Source organism: Corylus avellana, chromosome 4 (genome assembly GCF_965113065.1).
Source record: "Corylus avellana chromosome 4, dhCorAvel1.hap1.2, whole genome shotgun sequence".
Classification (NCBI taxonomy): domain Eukaryota; kingdom Viridiplantae; phylum Streptophyta; class Magnoliopsida; order Fagales; family Betulaceae; genus Corylus; species Corylus avellana.
The window spans coordinates 12,423,170-12,443,459 of record NC_142493.1 but is presented as its reverse complement, the minus strand read 5'-3'; the positions used below and the strand labels follow the sequence as shown (position 1 = coordinate 12,443,459).

Below are 20,290 nucleotides of genomic sequence, written 5' to 3'. Positions count from 1 at the left end.
CTATGGGATTGAGGGAGATGCTTGGTGGAGAGTTGCGGTGGATTCTTAGTTTGGCAGTTTATGGGGCGGGTGGTGCTCTCTTGAGCCTATAGGAGCTTTTGGGGTGGGGTTGTGGAAAAATATCAGAAAAGGTTGGGAAGACATTCTTTTTTTTGATAAGGTTGGGGAGACATTCTTAGGCTTTGCAAGACTTGAGGTGGTGGATGGGAATAGGATTAGCTTTTGGCATGATCTGTGGTGCGAAGATTCGGTTCTTAAGGTACCTTTTCTAGTTTTATTTGGTATTGTTCGTGCGAAAGATGTCTTTGTTGCGGCTAATTTGGAGTTCTTGGGCGGATCCAATCAGTGGAACGTGAGTTTTTCTAGAGAGGCGCATGGCTAGGAGGTGGGTGTCTTTGCTTCCTTTCTCTAGGTGTTGCATTCAGGTATAGTGACAAAAGGTTGTGTAGATAAGTTGTGGTAGGTCTCCTCCAAAAGGGGTTTATTCAAGGTCAAGTCATTCTTTTGCTCGGCTTGTTCTGAAGGTAGTCGTTTCCCCTGTAAGAGTGTGTGGCAGACTCAGCCTCCTTCAAGGGTGGCCTTTTTTGCGTGGTCGGCAGCTCTAGGCAAGATCCTGACCTTGGATAATCTTAGGAAGTGGCATGTTATTTTGATGGACAGATGCTGCATGTGCAAGAGAAATGGGGAGACAATGGACCACTTTTTCTTCATTGCGATGTGGCTTTCACTTTGTGGTGTGCTTTTTTTTTTTGATAAGTAATGATGATATATAAAAAGAGCGCAGAGGGGCGCAAACCACATACACGAAAAGTATAAATAGAGAGCGCCTAGGAGGGGGAGAAATGAAAAAGAAAATCAGAGAAACTAATCACTAAAGGAACTAGCCAAGCGGCCGTCCAAGAGTAAAGAGTAAAGAGGAAGAAATGAGTCAATTCCTCTATGATCCTAGTGGAATTTTCAAAACATCTAGCATTTCTTTCATTCCAAATACACCACATAAGACACAGAGGTATCATCTTCTACACAACCGCGCTTCGAGAACGTCCTCCCGACCACCAGCTAGCAAACAAGGCCCTCACCCTGCAAGGCATGACCCAATGCAACCCAAAACGCTGAAAAATCATGTGCCAAAGAGCACTTGCGAGCTCACAGTGGAGAAGAAGGTGATCGACTGACTCTCCGGTCTTCTTGCACATACAACACCGCTCCATAACCACTATGTTCCTCTTACGCAGCGTATCATGAGTCAAAATTTTGCCTAAGGCCGCAGTCCATCTGAAAAAAGCCACCCGCTGAGGCGCCTTAGTATGCCAGATGCTCTTCCAAGGAAACTCCTCTTGATTAGAAATGGACAAGGCCTTATAGAACAACTTAACCTCGAACTTGCCCTTCTTGGACGAAGACCAGCAAATACGATCTACACTGCCTAGGGAGACCTTGCAAGAATACAACCGATCAAAAAAAGGAGAAATCAAATCTATCTCCCAATCTTGGACCGATCGTACGAAAATGACATTCCACTCAACAACCCCATTCCTCCCAATAAAATTATCCTTCACCCAAGCTTCTTTGTGTCTGGCGATACTGTATAAGGACGGAAAAGCTTGCTTCAAAGAGTTGTCCCTACACCAAATATCATGCCAGAATTGGACTTTCGAACCCTCCCCCACCTCAAAGCGAATACCTTTGGCCAAGAAATTCCACCCTTTACGAATATGCTTCCATAGACCCACACCATGAGAGCCCGAGACCTCCTTCGTGCACCACCCACCTTCTTGATCTTCATACTTAGCTTTGATCAAATTACACCAAAGAGCCCCATTCTCATTTGCGTATCTCCAAAGCCATTTCCCCAAAAGAACTTGGTTAAACTGGTGCAACTTCCGAATGCCAAGACCACCATATCGAAGAGGGCTGCAAACTTGGTTCCAACTTACAAGATACAACTTGGGCTCATCCCCCATACCTCCTCACAAAAAATCTCTTTGGACTTTCTTGATCCTTTTAGTTACACTAACAAGAATCGGAAACAAAGACAAAAAGTAAGTCGGAAGATTAGCCAAAGTACTCTTGATGAGGGTTAAACGACCTCCTTTAGAAAGATACATTCTCTTCCAACCTGCCATCTGACGCTCTATCTTTTCAATCACTTCATTCCACATAGCCGTATCCTTGAACGATGCCCCAAGAGGGAGACCCAAATACTTCATAGGCAAATCAGCAACACTACACCCAAGGATGTTAGCCAAGCCCCCAATGTTCTCCACCTCACCCATGGCCACAATCTTTGACTTTCCAAGATTCACTCTCAAACCCGAAACAGCTTCAAAACATAAGAGGATGAGACGAACATACCGGATTTGCTCGATAGAATCTTCACAAAAAATCAAAGTGTCATCCGCAAATAAGGAGTGAGAGACCATCAACTCCGACAAGACCCTATTTCCCACCGAGAACCCAGTCAAAAGGCTTTGATCAACCGTCGCATTCACCATCTTACTCAAAGCCTCCATAACAAGCACAAACAATAACGGTGAGAGAGGATCCCCTTGCCGGATTCCCCTCGACCTGCTAAAGAACCCTTCTGGAGAGCCATTCACAAGAATGGAGAATCTTACCGTCTTAATACACCACTCTATCCAAGCCCTCCACCTTCCACCAAAACCACATCTATGCAGCAAATACAAAACAAAATCCCAATTTACGTGGTCGTAGGCCTTTTCCAAATCCAATTTACAAAGAACACCTGGCACCCTTGATTTCATGCGACTATCCACACATTCATTTGCAATAAGAATGGAATCTAGGATTTGCCGACCCCCAATAAAAGCATTTTGAGAATAGGAAATGACCTTACCCAAGACATTTCTCATCCTATTGGCAAGAACCTTAGACACAATTTTATACACCCCTCCCACCAAGCTAATGGGCCGAAAGTCCTTCATCTCCACCGCATCTGCCTTTTTTGGAATCAAGGAAATAAAACTTGCATTCAAGCTCTTCACCATTTGACGTCTACGATAGAACTCTGCAAAAACCGTCATAACATCTTGTTTAATAACACCCCAGCAAGCTTGAAAAAAAGCCATGGAAAAGCCATCTGGACCCGGAGCCTTATCACCATCCATGCCTTTTACCACCTCCCAAACCTCCTTTTCCTCAAAATCTCTTTCTAACCACCGATTATCCTCCTCATCGATGGACAAAAACTGTTGGTTATCCATTCTTGGGCGCCAAGAGCTTTGTTCCGAATAAAGAGATTGGTAATACTGCACTATGTGATCTTTTACCTCAACTGGATCATCGGATAAAGCGCCATTAATACGAAGCACTTCCACACGATTGTACCTTCGGTGAGAATTAGCCATCTTGTGGAAAAAGCGAGTATTCTGATCCCCCTCCTTGAGCCACAAAGCTCTCGATTTTTGACGCCAATGAATTTCTTCACACAACAATGTATTCTCTAAATCTTTCAACTTGTCCGCCTTCCGGATTTTCTCCTCTTGATCTAAGCCTCTCGATTCTGCCAACTCATCCAACTCCTGGATACCTCCCAATAACTCCTTCTTTTTCCTCCCAATATCCCCAAAGACCTCCTCATTCCACTTTTTCAAGTCCACTTTAAGGGATTTTAATTTACTAGCAAGCACAAAACTAGGCAAACCCTCATACAAATACGACCCCCACCAAGAAGCAACCTTATCAACAAAGCCCTCTGCCTTAAGCCACATATTTTCAAATTTAAAACCCTTCTTACCTCCACAAGGAGTCCCGCAGTCCAGTAATAAAGGGAAGTGATCCGAGAGCAAGCGTTGAAGTCTCCTTTGAACCACTGCTGGGTAGTGATCTTCTCAAATTTAAAACCCTTCTTACCTCCACAAGGAGTCCCGCAGTCCAGTAATAAAGGGAAGTGATCCGAGAGCAAGCGTTGAAGTCTCCTTTGAACCACTGCTGGGTAGTGATCTTCCCAATCCGACGAAAGCAAGAACCGGTCAATCCTTGACCAACTCTCATTTTCTTGATTATTGGACCAAGTAAATTGACCCCCCATCATCGGCATATCCACCAGATTATTCTCAGAAATGAAATCCGAGAAATCCATCATGCTCGATGAATAATAAGAAACATTGGAGCGCTCACTAGGAAAGCGTACAATGTTAAAATCCCCGCCCAAACACCAAGGGACCTCCCAAACCCTCATCAAACCAGCCAACTCGTCCCAAAGCGCCCTTCTCTCCACTTCCTCATTCGGCCCATACACTCCCCCAAACGCCCACACCCATCTATCCTCTACATTTTGAAACGAACAAGCCAAAGTGAAATGTCCCACACAATCCTCCTTACACTCCACTACCCTCCTATCCCACATCATTAGCATCCCTCCCGACAAACCATTAGAGCCTTTATACTTCCACCCCACATGTTGACCTCCCCAAAGACTATGTATCACCTCTCGAGAGATAGTCTCCATCTTCGTCTCAATCAAACACACTACATCTACTTACCATTCTTTCAAAAGACCCCTAATGCGCAACCTTTTTTTGAGGGCATTCAACCCTCTCACATTCCATACTACAATATTAAGCTTCATGATCCACCAAAGCGACCCTCTCACTTTCCTCAATCTCTTCAAGGCCTTTGAGTGCAGGAACACATGCAGAAACACCTCCCAAGTCCGAATCATACTGCTTTCTAGAGGCTTCAATGGCATTGAAAAGAGCCTCCAATTCCTCCTTTTTCCCCTCATTAGAAACTCCAATTTTTGGGCAAAAATTGAGGCAGTTTCCAACTACCCAGCTGGTTGAAATCGTGTCTGACCCTAAATCCTCCAAACCTGCTGTTTCAGCAATTTTATCCCCATCCATGCCTGAATCAGTCCCAAACAACTTCAATTCTGATGTTCGATCCACCTTTCTTGCCCAAAATGAAACAACGAACCCAACCTCCATTCCTCCCCCCGACGAGCCTGCTGTGCCCACTCCCCCACGGCCAAATCAACCTTTCGGCAAGATGCTCTCTTTAGTTGTTTTGGGATGTCTTAGGTTATGTCTGTAGAAAAATAGAATTTGTTAATCTTTTGAGATAAGTGGTAATTTAATATGGCATTAAAGCTAAAGGTTCTGAGTTCAAACCTTGACTCTGTCAATTCACCCTGATTTCAATTAAATATTTCATGTGTTGGGCCTCACCTATTAAAAGGGAGTTTGAGCCCACAAGTGAGTAAGAGTGTTAAAGTAATGATTAAGTGATTAAATTTACCTATTCTTATTAGCTTAAGCTTTTGGGATAAATGGTAATGTAATAATGCCTAGACGGGTTATAGACTTGTTGGTGGTCATCTAGAAGGCTGAGGAGTGCTACGGTATGGAAGATGGTGCCTACTTGCCTCTTTTGGTGTTTATGGAGGGAAAGAAACAATAGGTGCTTTGAGGACTTGGAGGATATTTTGTCCTCCTTCTTCCATACATTGTATCTTTGTGTCCCTTCCGTCGATTAGTTATGATGATTTTCTTGTTTGGTTTTCCCTTTCTAGTTAGTTGATTCCTTTTGTATATTTCCGATGTACTTAGGGGTGCCTTATGCTTTTAATAAGATTGGATTATTACTTATAAAAAAAAACTTTCTCCAAGCAGAGGAAATGTTAGAATAGCTGATGGTTCCGTGGAAAGGTATAGGACTAGATTGGTGGCCTAGGGTTTAAAACAAACTTATGGTATTGACTTTGAGGAGATGTTTGCTTCAATGGCGAAGATGAATCAGTTCATGTTTTACTTTCATTGTTGCAAATTTATTTTGCCACTTCAACAATTTGATGTAAAAGACGCATTTCTTCATGGAGACTTGGAGTAGGAAGTGTATATGGAGGTTCCTCTTGGTCTTGAATTTTTGGTAGCCAATTGTAAAATGTGTAGGTCAAAGAAGGCCTTCTATGCAAAGTGGAAATAAGCATACTTAAGCAGCATACATTGTTTATTAAGCATTCTCCACAAGGGAAGTTATCGCTCTTCTTATATATGTAGATGATATTGGATTGATAGGAATGCAAGAGTCCGAAAAATATCTTACAAATGATTTTGAAAATGAAGGACTTGGGAACTTTGAAGTACTTTATGGCCATTGAGATTGCCAAACTACTCATGGTATATTCATTTCTCATTCAAAGTATGTTCTTGATATTCTTAAGGAAACATGAATGCTTGGATGTAAGGGCATTAATAATTCAATAGAGCATAATAATAAGTTGAAAGAAGATAATGAGATTTCATTTGTGGGCCAAGGCATATATCAGTAGACCAATCTATTTATTTCTACTCGTCTAGATACTGCCTATGTTGTTAATATGGTGAGTTGGTTTTTGCATTTGATGCATAAGTCATAGGAAAGCAATTTATTGGATTTCATCATCTAAAATCCTCACTTGGCAAATGTTTGTTGTTCTCTATGCATAATCACTTGAGAATAAAATCTTATGGAGATACAGATTGTGTTGGATTAGTTGTGGATTGGAAGTTTACTTCAGGATATGGCACTCTTGTGGGAGGAAATTTAATAAGCTAGCATAGCAAAAAACGGTTAGTGGTCACTAGATCTAGTACAAAGGTTGAGTTTAGAGCCATGACACATGAAGTTTGTAACTTATCATGGTTGAAGATGTTGTTGAACGAACTTGGTCATGATTCTAAAGATTCCAGGAGGTTGTATTGTGATAACTAAGCTGTGATTGGCATTGCCCATAATCCAATTTAACATGATCGAACCAAGTAAATTAAAGTGGACAGATATCTTATTAAGAAGAAATTGTGTGTTGTCTTAGTTTGTACACCACCTTATGTGAAGACAGGAGAACCACTTGCAGATATTTTAAAACATCAAATCTTTTACGAGACCTTAAGCAAGCTGTGCTTGTGTAATATCTTTTTCATTGTTTGAGGGGATGGATTGTATTCCTATTTATACTTTCAGCATTCGTTTTAGTACTCAGGTGGGTATTTGTGGATTTGTACTTGTCCTAAACTAGATAAACAATACGTTAGTGTCCATAACTACATACTTGAAATAAAAGAAATGGGAACATCAAATTTTGCCATTAATGCTCTTTTCAATTGCAAATGTACATTTTCTATTTACAAATAATTGACTTCCTAGATTTTATTTGTTAAATTTTTTTTGATAAGTAATAAACTGTTTTATTAAAAGCGTAAAGGCGCTCCAAAATAAATTGGGAGTATACAACGGGATCACCTAACTAGAAGTGGAAAAGCGAAAAAGAAAATCATCATAAGTAATCGACAACGGAAAGACATGCGCCATGGTTCAGAGATACAAAGTATGAAAACAAGAGGCTAAGATGTCTTCCAAGGTCCCCTCTAAGACCTCAAAACACCTACTATTCCTTTCTCTCCATAAACACCATCTTCCAAACCGCGGCACTCCCCCTCCTCCCCGAAGACCACCAACAGGCGAGTAAATCCGAAACCCGTCTCGGCATCACCCAAGACAACCCGAACCGACAAAAAAAAGTACCACAGAGCATAGGCAACCTCGCAATGAAGGAGATGATGATCCACCGTCTCCTCACTCCTTTTGCACATACAACATCTATTTGTTACAATCACCTGTCGCTTCCTGAGGTTATCTAGGATCAGAATTTTGCCCAAAGCCGCCGACCACACAAAGAAACTCGCCCTCAGAGGAGCTTGTGTACGCCACACACTCTTCCAAGGAAAACCCCTCCCTTCAGTACAAGCCAAGGAGGTGTAAAAGAGCTTGACCTTAAAACAGCCTCTATAGGAGGAGTTCTACCACAACCTATCTTCACACCCTCGACTCACTCTAGCAGAATGTAACACCTAAAAAAAGAGGCCAAAACATCCACCTCCCAATCGTGAGCCTCTCTTGCAAAACTAACATTCCACTAATTAGAGCCACCCAGCACCTCCAAATGATCCGCAACTGAGGCGTCCTTGACACAGGCAATGCTGAATAAGCCTGGGAAAGCTATCTTGGGAGCCGTATTACCACACCACAAATCATGCCAGAATCGAACCCTAGTCCCAACCCCCACCTCAAACCGAGTAAACCCTTTGAAGGTGACCCGCCCTTTCCAATGTTCTTCCATAACCTCATCCCAAAAGATCCACCCGGCTCCAATGAGCACCACCCTCCCCAAATACTTCCAAACTACACATCCACCACAGCCCTCCACCAAGTATCTCTCTCAACTCCATAGCGCCACAACCATTTCCCTAACAGGGCGCGATTTGTTAAATAAATACGTACATTCAGTAGAATCTCAACAACAATGTTCGTTTAGTATTATTCTCTTACCTGCCTTACTGATTTTGACAACTCTTATTAAACAATGTAATTTGTGAGTTTTTTTTCTTGATTGAATGTCCCAATCAGCTTGAGTTGACTATGCCTTGTCCAGTCAGATAGCACGATATTAACTTCTTTAGGGTCTGAACCTGGCGTTGTCAAATATTCAATGGAAATCTTGTTGCAAGTCACTTCACATCTGCTGTTGTAAATGAGGATTTCTAGACACAAATTTTTAATGTCTGCCATATCACTTTTCATCATTGTCATTGGTTTCCATATGCGCTTAAATCTTGCAGTCTCTCAATTTAAAATTTTGTTTGAGTGGTGCATGATTGAGAGTTGGAATTCTTTACATCGTTCTTCGATAAGCTATATTCCTTTAGATTGAGATAGGATGGTTTGAGGTTAGTTTGTTCTATAATGTCTTAATGCCCCCATAATTGCACTCTTTTCTGGTGGAGAGGTGTATTTGGCAGAGTAAGGCCCCTTTGAGAGTGCCTTTCTTCGCTTGGTCGGCCACTTTAGGTAAGATCATCAGTTTAGATAACTTAAAGAAGCGGCATATCATTGTGGTTGATTGGTGTTGCTTGTGTAAGAAGATTGGGGAAATCATTGACCATCTTTTATTCCATTACGAGTTAGTTAGTGTATTATGGAACTCTATCTTCGGCCTGTTTGGTAGCCTTCAAAGAAAATTTGTTTGGAAGATGATTTCACTATGCTTGATGTGGTGTGTTTGGAGAGAAAGAAATGACCATAGCTTTGAAGACATTGAGAAGACGGTGGCAAAGTTAAAGACCTTGTTCAACTCCCATTTTCATTGGATGGCTGCCAGTGATTGTTTTCATATTTCTACTTTTTTAAGACTTCTTTCTTTCTTTCTTTCCCATTTTTTTTTTTCCTTCTTGTTAAGTGTTTCTCTTGTATACATCATGTCTACTTGAGTGCGCTCTTTGGTGTTTAATGAAATTCGATTACTTGTCAAAAAAGAAAGAAAGTAAAACTCTATTTTCTTAATTCAGGTAGTTGCTTGCCCTTGTGCACTAGGCTTAGCCACACCAACTGCTGTGCTGGTAATGTATCTGTAAAAGCTGTACTTCCTTATTTGATAGGAGATTTGGTTGAACTAATATGTGATATCACATTTTGTCTGACATGGAACGTTTTCCAGGTTGGAACATCATTAGGGGCAACAAGAGGAATGCTCTGGCGCGGTGGTAATATCTTAGAGAAGTTTTCAACGGTGGACACTATTGTATTTGACAAAACAGGGACCCTTACAATTGGCAGACCTGTTGTGACAAAGGTTGTGACTCCTGGACGTGTTGGAAGCACAGATTCAAAGTTGAGTGTTGATTGTTTTTTTCTTTTGGAAAAAAAAAAATACTGGACCATTTAAGTGCAGAATTGCTCTTTTTAACTTTATGTCCGTGTTGTTTGACTTAATTATCAATTTTAGAAGAAACAAAGCGCACGTGGACACACAGTTATCCTTTGTTGCAGAGAGGTGAAACTGTCAGGTCCTAAGAACACCCTATCACTCATCTGTAAAAGTAGACAAAGAAATCTCATCTCTTTGTTTTATTATCCACTTGTATTAGTACTTCAGTATATAGTATCATATTAATTCATATCAAGTTTGGAATCTAAGAACACCCTATCACTCATCTGTGAAAGTAGACAAAGAAATCTCATCTCTTTGTTTTTTGATCCACTTGTATTGGTACTTCAGAATATAGTATCATATTAATTCTGTTCAAGTTTGGAATCTAACTAATCACGATTGGTCTAGCGTCAAATGAACAGCCAGTGCTGTAAATTTCAATTAAGCATGAATACACATTGTTTATTCCTTTGTAAATGATAAATTACCATTGTCCCAAGGCTAAGCTAATGGGAAGTGAGAAATTTGATTACTTTATTATTGTTGAGAGGTTTGCATGAAGAAGGTTAGAGAAAGGAAGTTGCTGGTCAGTGGGCTTGGGCCGGGAGATAAGGAAGTTCCTGGTCAGTGGAAGGCTGTATTGAAAGAGAAAGAGAAAATTGGGCCGGTAGGAAAATTAATAAAGGCCAATAGCAGGCTGAAGGTGAAGAAGAAGGTGATGTTTAAGCCCAAAGGTGTCGTGGGCTCGGGCGTGGGCTATAGTTTTAGCCCAGCTCAAGATGTTTTTAATTCTCAAGTTGGGTTGGCTTCAACGGCGGCCTCTGAGAAAGTCACGACTGGGTTGCGATTTCTCATGCCTTCACCGGCGTGTTCGTCGTTGGCCGATAGAGTGCTAACAGGGGGAGGGGGGACTGGGTCAGCGACAGAAGGGATTCTTAGGGTGTCTATCGGCACTTCTACGGCAGGTGCTAACGGTTTCTTGGCCGGAGAGAACTCAAGTCAAAAAAATTCCCGTAAGCCCGGTGGAGGAGACTTAGCCCACTGGTAAAGGGAAAACTCTGTTGACATATAGGAGGAGGAAGGTTGGGCCGCAAAGAAGGGACGAGACTCTGGTGGGTTCACTAGAAGCCTCAGTTTCGGCATCTGGGCAGTTGAAGGGGCTCCTTGGACCGACGCCGGAAAATTCTCAGAGGGTGCCGGAGACGCTTCTGTTGCCGGAGGAACATCAGAGGTCACCGGAGAGGCCTATGGAGACTGGCGAGGCTAGGGAGGGTACGGTTTCGGCCACACGTCAGCTTCTGAGAGGGAGTCCCTCTCGCCGGAAGTTTGATGGCCGTGGGGGATTGTGCTCAGTAGGCTCGTCAGGGGGAGGTAATGAGATTGGGTCCGCTGATTCAATTTGGGCAGGAAAGATTGGATCGAACATCGGAATTGGAGTTTTTTGAGTCTGATTCAGGTATGGATGGGGACAAAATTTCTGAAACAATAGGGTTGGAGGATTTAGGGTCAGACACGATTTCATCCAGCTGGGTAGTTGAAAACTGCCTCAAATTTTGTCCTAAAATTGGTGTTTCTGAGGAGGGGAATAAGGAGGACTTGGAGGTTTTGTTCAAAGCTATTGAAGCTTCTAGAATGCAGTACGATTCTGATTTGGGAGGTGTTTCTGCCTATGTTCCTGCACTCAAAGGACTTGAAGAGATTGAGGAATGTGAGAGGGTCCCTTTGGTGGATCATGAAGCTTAATATCGTAGTATGGAATGTGAGAGGGTTGAATGCCCTCAAAAAAGGTTGCGCATTAGGGGTCTTTTGAAAGAATGGAAAGTAGATATAGTGTGTTTGATTGAGACTAAGATGGAGACTATCTCCTGAGAGGTGATACATAGTCTTTGGGGAGGTTAACGTGTGGGGTGGAAGTATAAAGGATCTAATGGTTCGTCGGGGGGGATGTTAATGATGTGGGATAGGAGGGTAGTGGAGTGTAAGGAGGATTGTGTGGGGCATTTCACTTTGGCTTGCTCTTTTCAAAATGTGGAGGATAGCAGGGTTTGGGCGTTTGAGGGAGTGTATGGGCCGAATGAGGAAGTGGAGAGAAGGGCACTTTGGGAAGAGCTGGCCGGTTTGATGAGGGTGTGGGAGGTCCCTTGGTGTTTTGGCGAGGATTTTAACATTGTACGTTTTCCTAGTGAGCGCTCCAGTGTTTCTTATTATTCTTCGGGCATGATGGATTTCTCGGACTTCATTTCAGAGAATAATTTGGTGGATATTCCAATGATGGGGGGTCAATTTACTTGGTCTAATAATCAAGAAAATGAGTTGGTCGAGGATTGACCGGTTCTTGCTATCATCAGATTGGGAAGATCACTACCCAGCAGTGTTACAAAGAAGACTTAAACGCCTGCTCTCCGATCACTTCCCTTTATTACTGGACTGTGGGACTCCTTGTGAAGGTAAGAAGGGTTTTTAATTTGAAAATATGTGGCTTAAAGCAGAGGGTTTTGTTGACAAGGTTGCTTCTTGGTGGGGGTCGTATTCGTTTGAGGGTTTATCTAGTTTTGTGCTTGCTAATAAATTGAAACCCCTTAAAGTGGACTTGAAAAAGTGGAATTAGGAGGTCTTTGGGGATATTGGGAGGAAAAAGGAGTTGTTGGGAGGTATCCAAGAGTTGGATGAGTTGGCAGAATCGAGAGGCTTAGATCAGGAGGAGAAGATCTGGAAGGCGGACAAGTTGAAAGATTTGGAGAATACCTTGTTGTGTGAAGAAATTCATTGGCGCAAAAAATCAAGAACTTTGTGGCTCAAGAGGGGGATCGGAATACTCGCTTCTTCCACAAGATGGCTAATTCTCATCGAAGGTATAATCGTGTGGAAGTGCTTCGTATTAATGCGTATTATCCGATGATCCAGCTGAGGTAAAAGATCACATAGTGCAGTATTACCAAAGTTTATATTCGGAACAAAGCACTTGGCACCCTAGAATGGATAACCAGCCTTTTTTGTCCATTGATGAGGAGGATAATAGGTGGTTAGAAAGAGATTTTGAGGAAAAGGAGGTTAGGGAGGTGGTAAAAGGCATGGATGGTGATAAGGCTCTGGGTCCAGATGGCTTTTCCATGGCTTTTTTTCAAGCTTGTTGGGGTGTTATTAAACAAGATGTTATGGCGGTTTTCGTAGAGTTCCATCTTAGACGTTAACTGGTGAAGAGCTTGAATGCAACTTTTATTTCCTTGATTCCGAAAAAGGCAGATGCGGTGGAGATGAAGGACTTTCGGCCCATTAGCCTGGTGGGAGGGGTGTATAAAATTGTGTCTAAGGTGCTTGCCAATAGGATGAAAACTGTTTTGGGTAAGGTCATTTCCTATTCTGAAAATGCTTTTATTGGGGGTCGGCAAATCCTAGATTCCGTTCTCATTGCAAATGAATGTGTGGATAGTCGCATGAAATCAGGGGTGCCAGGTGTTCTTTGTAAATTGGATTTGGAAAAGGCCTATGACCATGTAAATTGAGACTTTGTTTTGTATTTGCTGCATAGATGTGGTTTTGGCGAGAGGTGGAGGGCTTGGATAGAGTGGTGTATTAAGACGGTAAGATTTTCCATTATTGTGAATGGTTCTCCAGAAGGGTTCTTTAATAGTTCGAGGGGAATCCGGCAAGGAGATCCTCTCTCTCCGTTATTGTTTGTGCTTGTTATGGAGGCTTTGAGTAAGATGGTGAATGCGACGGTTGACCAAGGCCTTTTGACTGGTTTCTCGGTGGGAAATAGGGTCTTCTCGGAGTTGATGGTCTCCCACTCCTTATTTGCAGATGATACTTTGATTTTTTGTGAAGATTTTATCGAGCAAATCTGGTATGTTCGTCTCATCCTCTTATGTTTTGAAGCTGTTTCGGGTTTGAGAGTAAATCTGGGAAAGTCAAAGATTGTGGCCATTGGTGAGGTGGAGAACATTGGGGTTTTAGCTAATATCCTTGGGTGTAGTTTTGCCGAGTTGCCTATGAAGTATTTGGGTCTCCCTCTTGGGGCGCCATATAAGGATACGGCTATGTGGAATGAAGTGATCGAAAGATGGGGCGTCAGATGGCAGGTTGGAAGAGAATGTATCTTTCTAAAGGAGGTCGTTTAACTCTCATTAAGAGCACTTTGGCTAATCTTCCGACTTACTTTTTGTCTCTGTTTCCGATTCTTGTAAGTGTAGCTAAAAGGATTGAGAAAGTCCAAAGAAATTTCTTGTGGGGAGGAATGGGAGTTGAGCCCAAGTTGCATCTTGTAAGTTGGAACCAAGTCTGCCGCCCTCTACGCTATGGTGGTCTTGGCATTCAGAAGTTGCACCAGTTTAATCAAGCTCTTTTGGGGAAATGGCTTTGGAGATACGCAAATGAGACAGGGGCTCTTTGGTGTAAGTTGATCAAAGCTAAGTATGAAGACCAAGAAGGTGGGTGGTGCATGAAGGAGGCTTCGGGTTCTCATGGTGTGGGTCTATGGAAGCATATTCGTAAAGGGTGGAATTTTTTTGCCAAAGGTATTCAGTTTGAGGTGAGGGAGGGTTCGAAAGTTCGTTTCTGGCATGATATTTGGTGTGGGGACAATTCTTTGAAGCAAGCCTTCCCGTCCTTATTCAATATCGCCAGACACAAAGAAGCTTGGGTGAAAGATAATTTTACTGGGAGGAATGGGGTTGTTGAGTGGAATGTCATTTTTGTACGGTCGGTCCAAGATTGGGAGATGGACTTGGTTTCTCCTTTTTTTGATCGGTTGTATTCTTGCAAGGTCTCCCTAGGCAGTGTAGATCGTTTTTGCTGGTCTTCGTCCAAGAAGGGCAAGTTCGAGGTTAAGTCGTTCTACAAGGCCTTGTCCATTTCTAATCAAGAGGAGTTTCCTTAGAAGAGCATCTGGCGTAGTAAGGCGCCTCAGCGAGTGGCTTTTTTTGGGTGGACTGCGGTCCTAGGCAAAATTTTCACTCATGATACGTTGCGTAAGAGGAACATAGTGGTAGTGGAGTGGTGTTGTATGTGCAAGAAAACCGGAGAGTCAGTCGATCATCTTCTTCTCCAATGTGAGCTCGCAAGTGCTCTTTGGCACACGATTTTTAAGCGGTTTGGGTTGCATTAGGTCATGCCTTGCAGGGTGAGGGCCTTGTTTGATAGCTGGTGGTCGGGAGGACGATCTTGAAGCGCAGTTGTGTGGAAGATGATCCCTCTTTGTCTTATGTGGTGTATTTGGCATGAAAGAAATGCTAGATGTTTTGAAAATTCCACTAGGACCATAGAGGAATTGACTCATTTTTTCTTCTTTACTCTTTACTCTTGGATAGCCGTTTGGTTAGCTCCTTGAAAGCATTCCCAATGGAAGAGCCAAATACTATTTTTATCTAAAATGGCTCTTTAAATGTTCAAAAAAACCCCTACATTGGATTAGCCAAAAGAGAATGTAAAATAGACATTTGATTGGAAGAGCTAAAAAAAAAAGCTAAATGTTGCAGCATTTTTCAAGGGAGATATTTTATTTTTCATTGTTTCTTTCACATGTTTTCTTTTTTTCTCAAATATTTTCCTACTTTTTCTCTGCAAGTTTTCTTTTCCCAAAAATTTTCCCATTTTTCCTCTCACATGTTCTCTTTTTTCCAAAACTTTCTTACTTTTAATAATATTTTAATAGAATAGATAGAAATATAGCTAATCGGATGTAGAGACATTTAAAAATGGCTTAGCTAAACTAGATAAAAGTGAGTTTTTAGAAGCTATTTTACATAAAAATATGGCTCCTCCATTGAGAATGCTCTTAGTGATTAGTTTTTTCTGATTTTCTTTTTCATTTCTCTCCCTCCTAGGCGCTCTCTGTTTATACTTCCCGTGTATGTGGGTTGCGCCCCTTTGCGCTTTTTATATCATCATTACTTATCAAAAAATAAGAGGAGGCTTGTTCAATGTTACGTGGCCAACCTCAAACATATTATTATATAAGCTTAAAGAAATTTGAAAATGACTAAACTACCCTCAAAGCCTAATACATTTTTCTAATAGTCCCCCTCAAGCTGGAGCATATATATCATATAAACCCAGCTTGGAACAAATAAATTCTAACTGGTTACAACATAAAGATTTTGTAAACATATTAGCTAATTGGTCTCCATACTTCATGAATGCTGTACATACAGCTCCTCGAGTATTTTGTCATGGACATAATGACAATCGACCTCAATATGTTTAATCCTCTCATGAAATACTCTGTCAGATGCAATATGTAAAGCAGCTTGGTTATTACCTATCAAAAAAAAAAAATGTATAGCAGCCTGGTTATCACAAGATAACAGGATAGGAGTAGGAGCTGAGAAACCAATCTCCTAATGAAAATGCTGTAACCATGTCAACTCAGTAGCTATATGAGCCATTGCCCTGTACTCTGCTTTAGCATTAGTTCGTACCACCGCCGTCTGTTTCTTACTCTTCCAAGTTACAAGATTACCGCCGAAGAATGTGCAACAAACCCAGGTGGTTGCTCCATATAAACTACCTCACACAAGTCCTCATGTAAAAATGCATTTTTGACATCCAGTTGAAGCAACGGCCAATCAAGATTAACAGCCAAGGAAATAAGAACACAAATATAATTAATTTTAGCTATCGGAGAAAAAGTGTCATTGTAATCAATACAATATGTTTGCGTATAACCCTTAGCAACCAACCAAGCTTTCAACTATTCAACAGAATCATCAGGATGAAACTTAACCGTGTAGACCTTTTTGCAACCAACAATCTTCTTTTTAGTTGGTAAGGGAACAAGCTCACACGTCCCATTATGATGCAACGCCTTCATTTCCAATTCCATAGTTTGCCTTCAACCAGAGTCAGATAATGTGGCCTGCACTGTCTTGGGAATGGAAACACCAGAGAGATGGGAAACAAAACAAGAAAATGAAGGAGATAAAGAACTAGTGGATACAAATTGACTGATAGGATGTTGGGTAGTGCAAGAACGTTTACCTTTCCATATGGCAATAAGCAAGTAGTCGGATGGAGGTGGGGGCGTTGGATCTGGAGATGATAAGGATGATGGTGGCAGAGCACGAGCAGATGGTCGAGGCCGACTCTGATAAACCTGAAGTGGAGCAGGCGAGTGGGGAGGCAAGAGGACAGGAGGAGAAGCAGAGTCAGGCTCAGAGAGAAGGGGGGCAGGTAGCGGAAGAGACGCGGCATCAAATTCAAGAGAAGAGTCACTCAAAGAAGTAATAGCAGGAAAATATGGGAGAGACTCAACAAAGGTGACATCAGCGCAAGTGAAGTAGCGTCGAAGAACCGGACTGTAGCAACAGTAGCCCTTCTGGGTTGTGGAATACCCAAAAAAGACACATTTAGTAGCACGAGGGTCATGCTTATCAAAACCAAGAGCCAAATTATGAACATAGCAAACATATCAAAAAACCTTCATTGGCAAGGAGAACGATGATGAAGAAGGATATAAAAGAGAATGAGGAGAGGCACCTTCTAAGACCGAGGAGGGCATCCTATTAATGAAATAACAAGCAGTGAGAACATTAGTCCAAAATTGTTTAGGAACATGCATATGAAACAAGAGACAATGTGCAACATCCAATAAATGACGATTCTTGCATTCAGCCACACCATTTTGTTGTGGAGTGTGAGCACATGAGGTTTAATGGATAGTGCCTTTATCAGACAAATAAGAGGCAAAAGAACGAGATGCATATTCTTTAGCATTATCAAAATGCAAGATATAGATTTTCTAAGCAAATTGAGTCTTAATCATATTGCGAAAGATTTGGAAAATAGAAAATAATTCGGAACGATTTTTCATTAAAATTAACCATGTCATACGGGAAAAATCATCCACAAAAGTCACAAAATAGTGAAATTTATTGGATGTTGTATTAATGGGACCCCATACATCAGAATGAACTAACTCGAAAGGACTAGAAGCCCTAGGAACAACTCGTGATGGAAATGAGACATAATGATGCTAACTAAGCTGAAAAGCTTCACAAGGCACAGACAACTTATGATGAAGACTCGAGACTTGATGCTTCAACGTAGAAAAGGAAGGATGACTAAGACTAATATGCCATTGAGGAGTGGAGGCTGACGACTGCAAAGAACGAGAGGGAGGTATAGGTGCTAGATCTAATATAATCCATCAACTTCATGCCCCATACCAATCATCTTGAAAAATGCACAAAAAAGGGTAAAAACTAACAGAACAATTAAGGGCTTTTGTAATTTTACTAATAGATAACAAATTAAAAGGAAAACCAGGAACATGTAGAACAGACAACAACTCAATATCAGGACTCGGATAGATAGTGCCCAAGCCGACCACTTTGGAGAGGGAACCATTAGCTAAGGTGACACTTTTAGGTGTAGCAATAGGATGATAATCACAAAGGGAAGTAGACAAACTAGTCATATGTTTATTGGCACTAGAATCGATAACCCACGGGTCGCTAGTGGAGGATAAAAGACAGTGAGATGCAGTACCTGACTGAGCTAGAGTAGCAGTAGAAGAGGAAGAAACCCGCTTATGGGCTAAGAACCGAGCATACTCATCTTTTGGAACGGAGATCAGATCATTCTCGACGTTTGAGCTCGAACTAACAAGTGGTGCAGATGGGGCTGGAGAATCCTCGTGAGAAGCAACCTGATTGGCAAACCCAGATGGTGTGCCATGTAAATCCCAACAAGAAACCACAAAATGGTTACTACGAGCACAATGAGTGCATTTGCGAGGCCCATAGCCTCCAATGCAACCACTGCACCAATAATCTTGTCCACCACGAAAACCACAACCACCTCGATTGCCACGTCCCCCACGGGAACTACCATTACTACCACGGGCAGCAATAAAAGCAGCACGATCACCATTACGTTCCGTGCTCAACAGAGAACCATGATCAGAGATAGTAGCACACTGAAGCTGAGAAAAAACCTCAGGAAGCAATTGGAGGTCGGAACCACCGAAAATCTGCGCATGAACATACTCATACTTAGGTTTCAAGCCAAGAAGGAACCGAACCACATCCACATCTTGACGTTGCTTTTCCATTTTCTTCAAGTCAGTGGAGAGTGGTTGATACATGTCTCTCTCCTTACAAATGGCGACAACTTGATTGTAGTACTCGTCTTCAGTTTGATTACCTTGCTCAAGCCCAAAGTATTGTTTACACATCTCATAAATTCGAGTGATGTTCCCCATGCCAGAGTAAATATGCTGGAGATGATCCCAAATTGCTTTTGCAATAGGAAGATAGAGACATGAGGATCCGATGTTGGGCTCAATACTGTTCAACATAAGAGATATAATTTGATTGTCGGGATGGTCCCAAAGGCTCGTGGAGGTATTTTCCGGAGGCTGCCCGGATTGCAAGTGAGAATACAGACCTTTTCCTCGCAAGTATACTTCCATAGATCGTGACCAATAAGACATAACTTTTGCCATTTAGTTTCATATATGTCATAGGAGCAGAATCCATAGAAGCAGAAGTAATTAAATCTGAGTTAGAGGCCCCATAATGTGGTAACAAGATGCAAATAACGACAAGATCCCACCAAAGTGTACTTGGGTTGCGCCCCTCTGCGCTCTTAATGCATTATTACTTATAAAAAAAAAAAGAACGAAATAACCAGTAGAAATAGGCAAAAAAAAAAAAAAACAAACAAAACAGCCCCAAATTGAAGCAAAACTTGCTGAAAGCGACTTATGTCTACTGAAAACAACTCAAACCGTGGCAGAACCGAGAAAAGTTGTCAAAAACTGACCTGGACCAGATTGAATTTCAGCAAAATAGGTCTGAACCATTGTGAACCGAGAGAAATGTCAAAAAACTTACCTGAACTGGTTGCAAACCAGTCTGAACTGGACTGAACCAGCTGTAGAATCACCTGAACCGTCTGTAAAATGGTCTGAACCGGAGGCAAAACAGAACCGTGGTGAACCGGATTGGACCAGTGGAAACCAAAACACGAACAGCCTTACAGTTTGAGGTTGGGATATCCTTATTCCGAATACGCGACAGCAAACACTTGGAACCAAACGCCCATCTTCTTCTTCGAAAAATCGTTGGAGACCAGCTAGACAGTGCCAATGACACCCAAACCATGCCTGCGACACCCAGATTGGGCCGAAAAACACCTAGACCGTGTCGAAAATGCTCAAACCGTGCTGACAACACCCCAACTACGATGAAATAGAGCAACCGGCAACACCCAACACCTGTCTCTGGCAACTGCAAAGAGTACCAGCCACCACATACAAAATTGGCTGACTACACCAACCAACCACCAAAGACGACGACTACACCAATTCTGCCAACGACAAATCCAAATCCAATCCTGGAGATGACAATGGGATCACATCATTGGTGACAGTGAACTCGGCGCCATCTCCTATCACGGGCATGAAGCCCAATAATACAAATTTCTTCGAGCAGTAGCAAGACGAATGGGGCGAGAGAGAAAAAAGAAAATATAGGAGGGAGAAGGGAAAAAAATATTGAAGAGAAATACACAATATCAAGAAAATGTATAAACCCTAGGCTCTGATACCATGTTGAGAGGTTTGCATGAAGAAGGTTAGAGAAA

General features: G+C 42.0%; 1 protein-coding gene across 1 annotated transcript in view; it reads left to right on the top strand.

Moving 5' to 3' along the window:
- The window catches only part of PAA1 (P-type ATP-ase 1), a 65,234-nt gene that overhangs the window by 28,222 nt on the left and 16,722 nt on the right, over positions 1-20,290 (top strand). The window contains exons 10-11 of the mRNA XM_059592436.2: positions 9,345-9,395; positions 9,494-9,666. Coding sequence (XP_059448419.2) covers positions 9,345-9,395; positions 9,494-9,666 — 224 coding nt within the window. The remainder of the gene's footprint in view (positions 1-9,344; positions 9,396-9,493; positions 9,667-20,290) is intronic.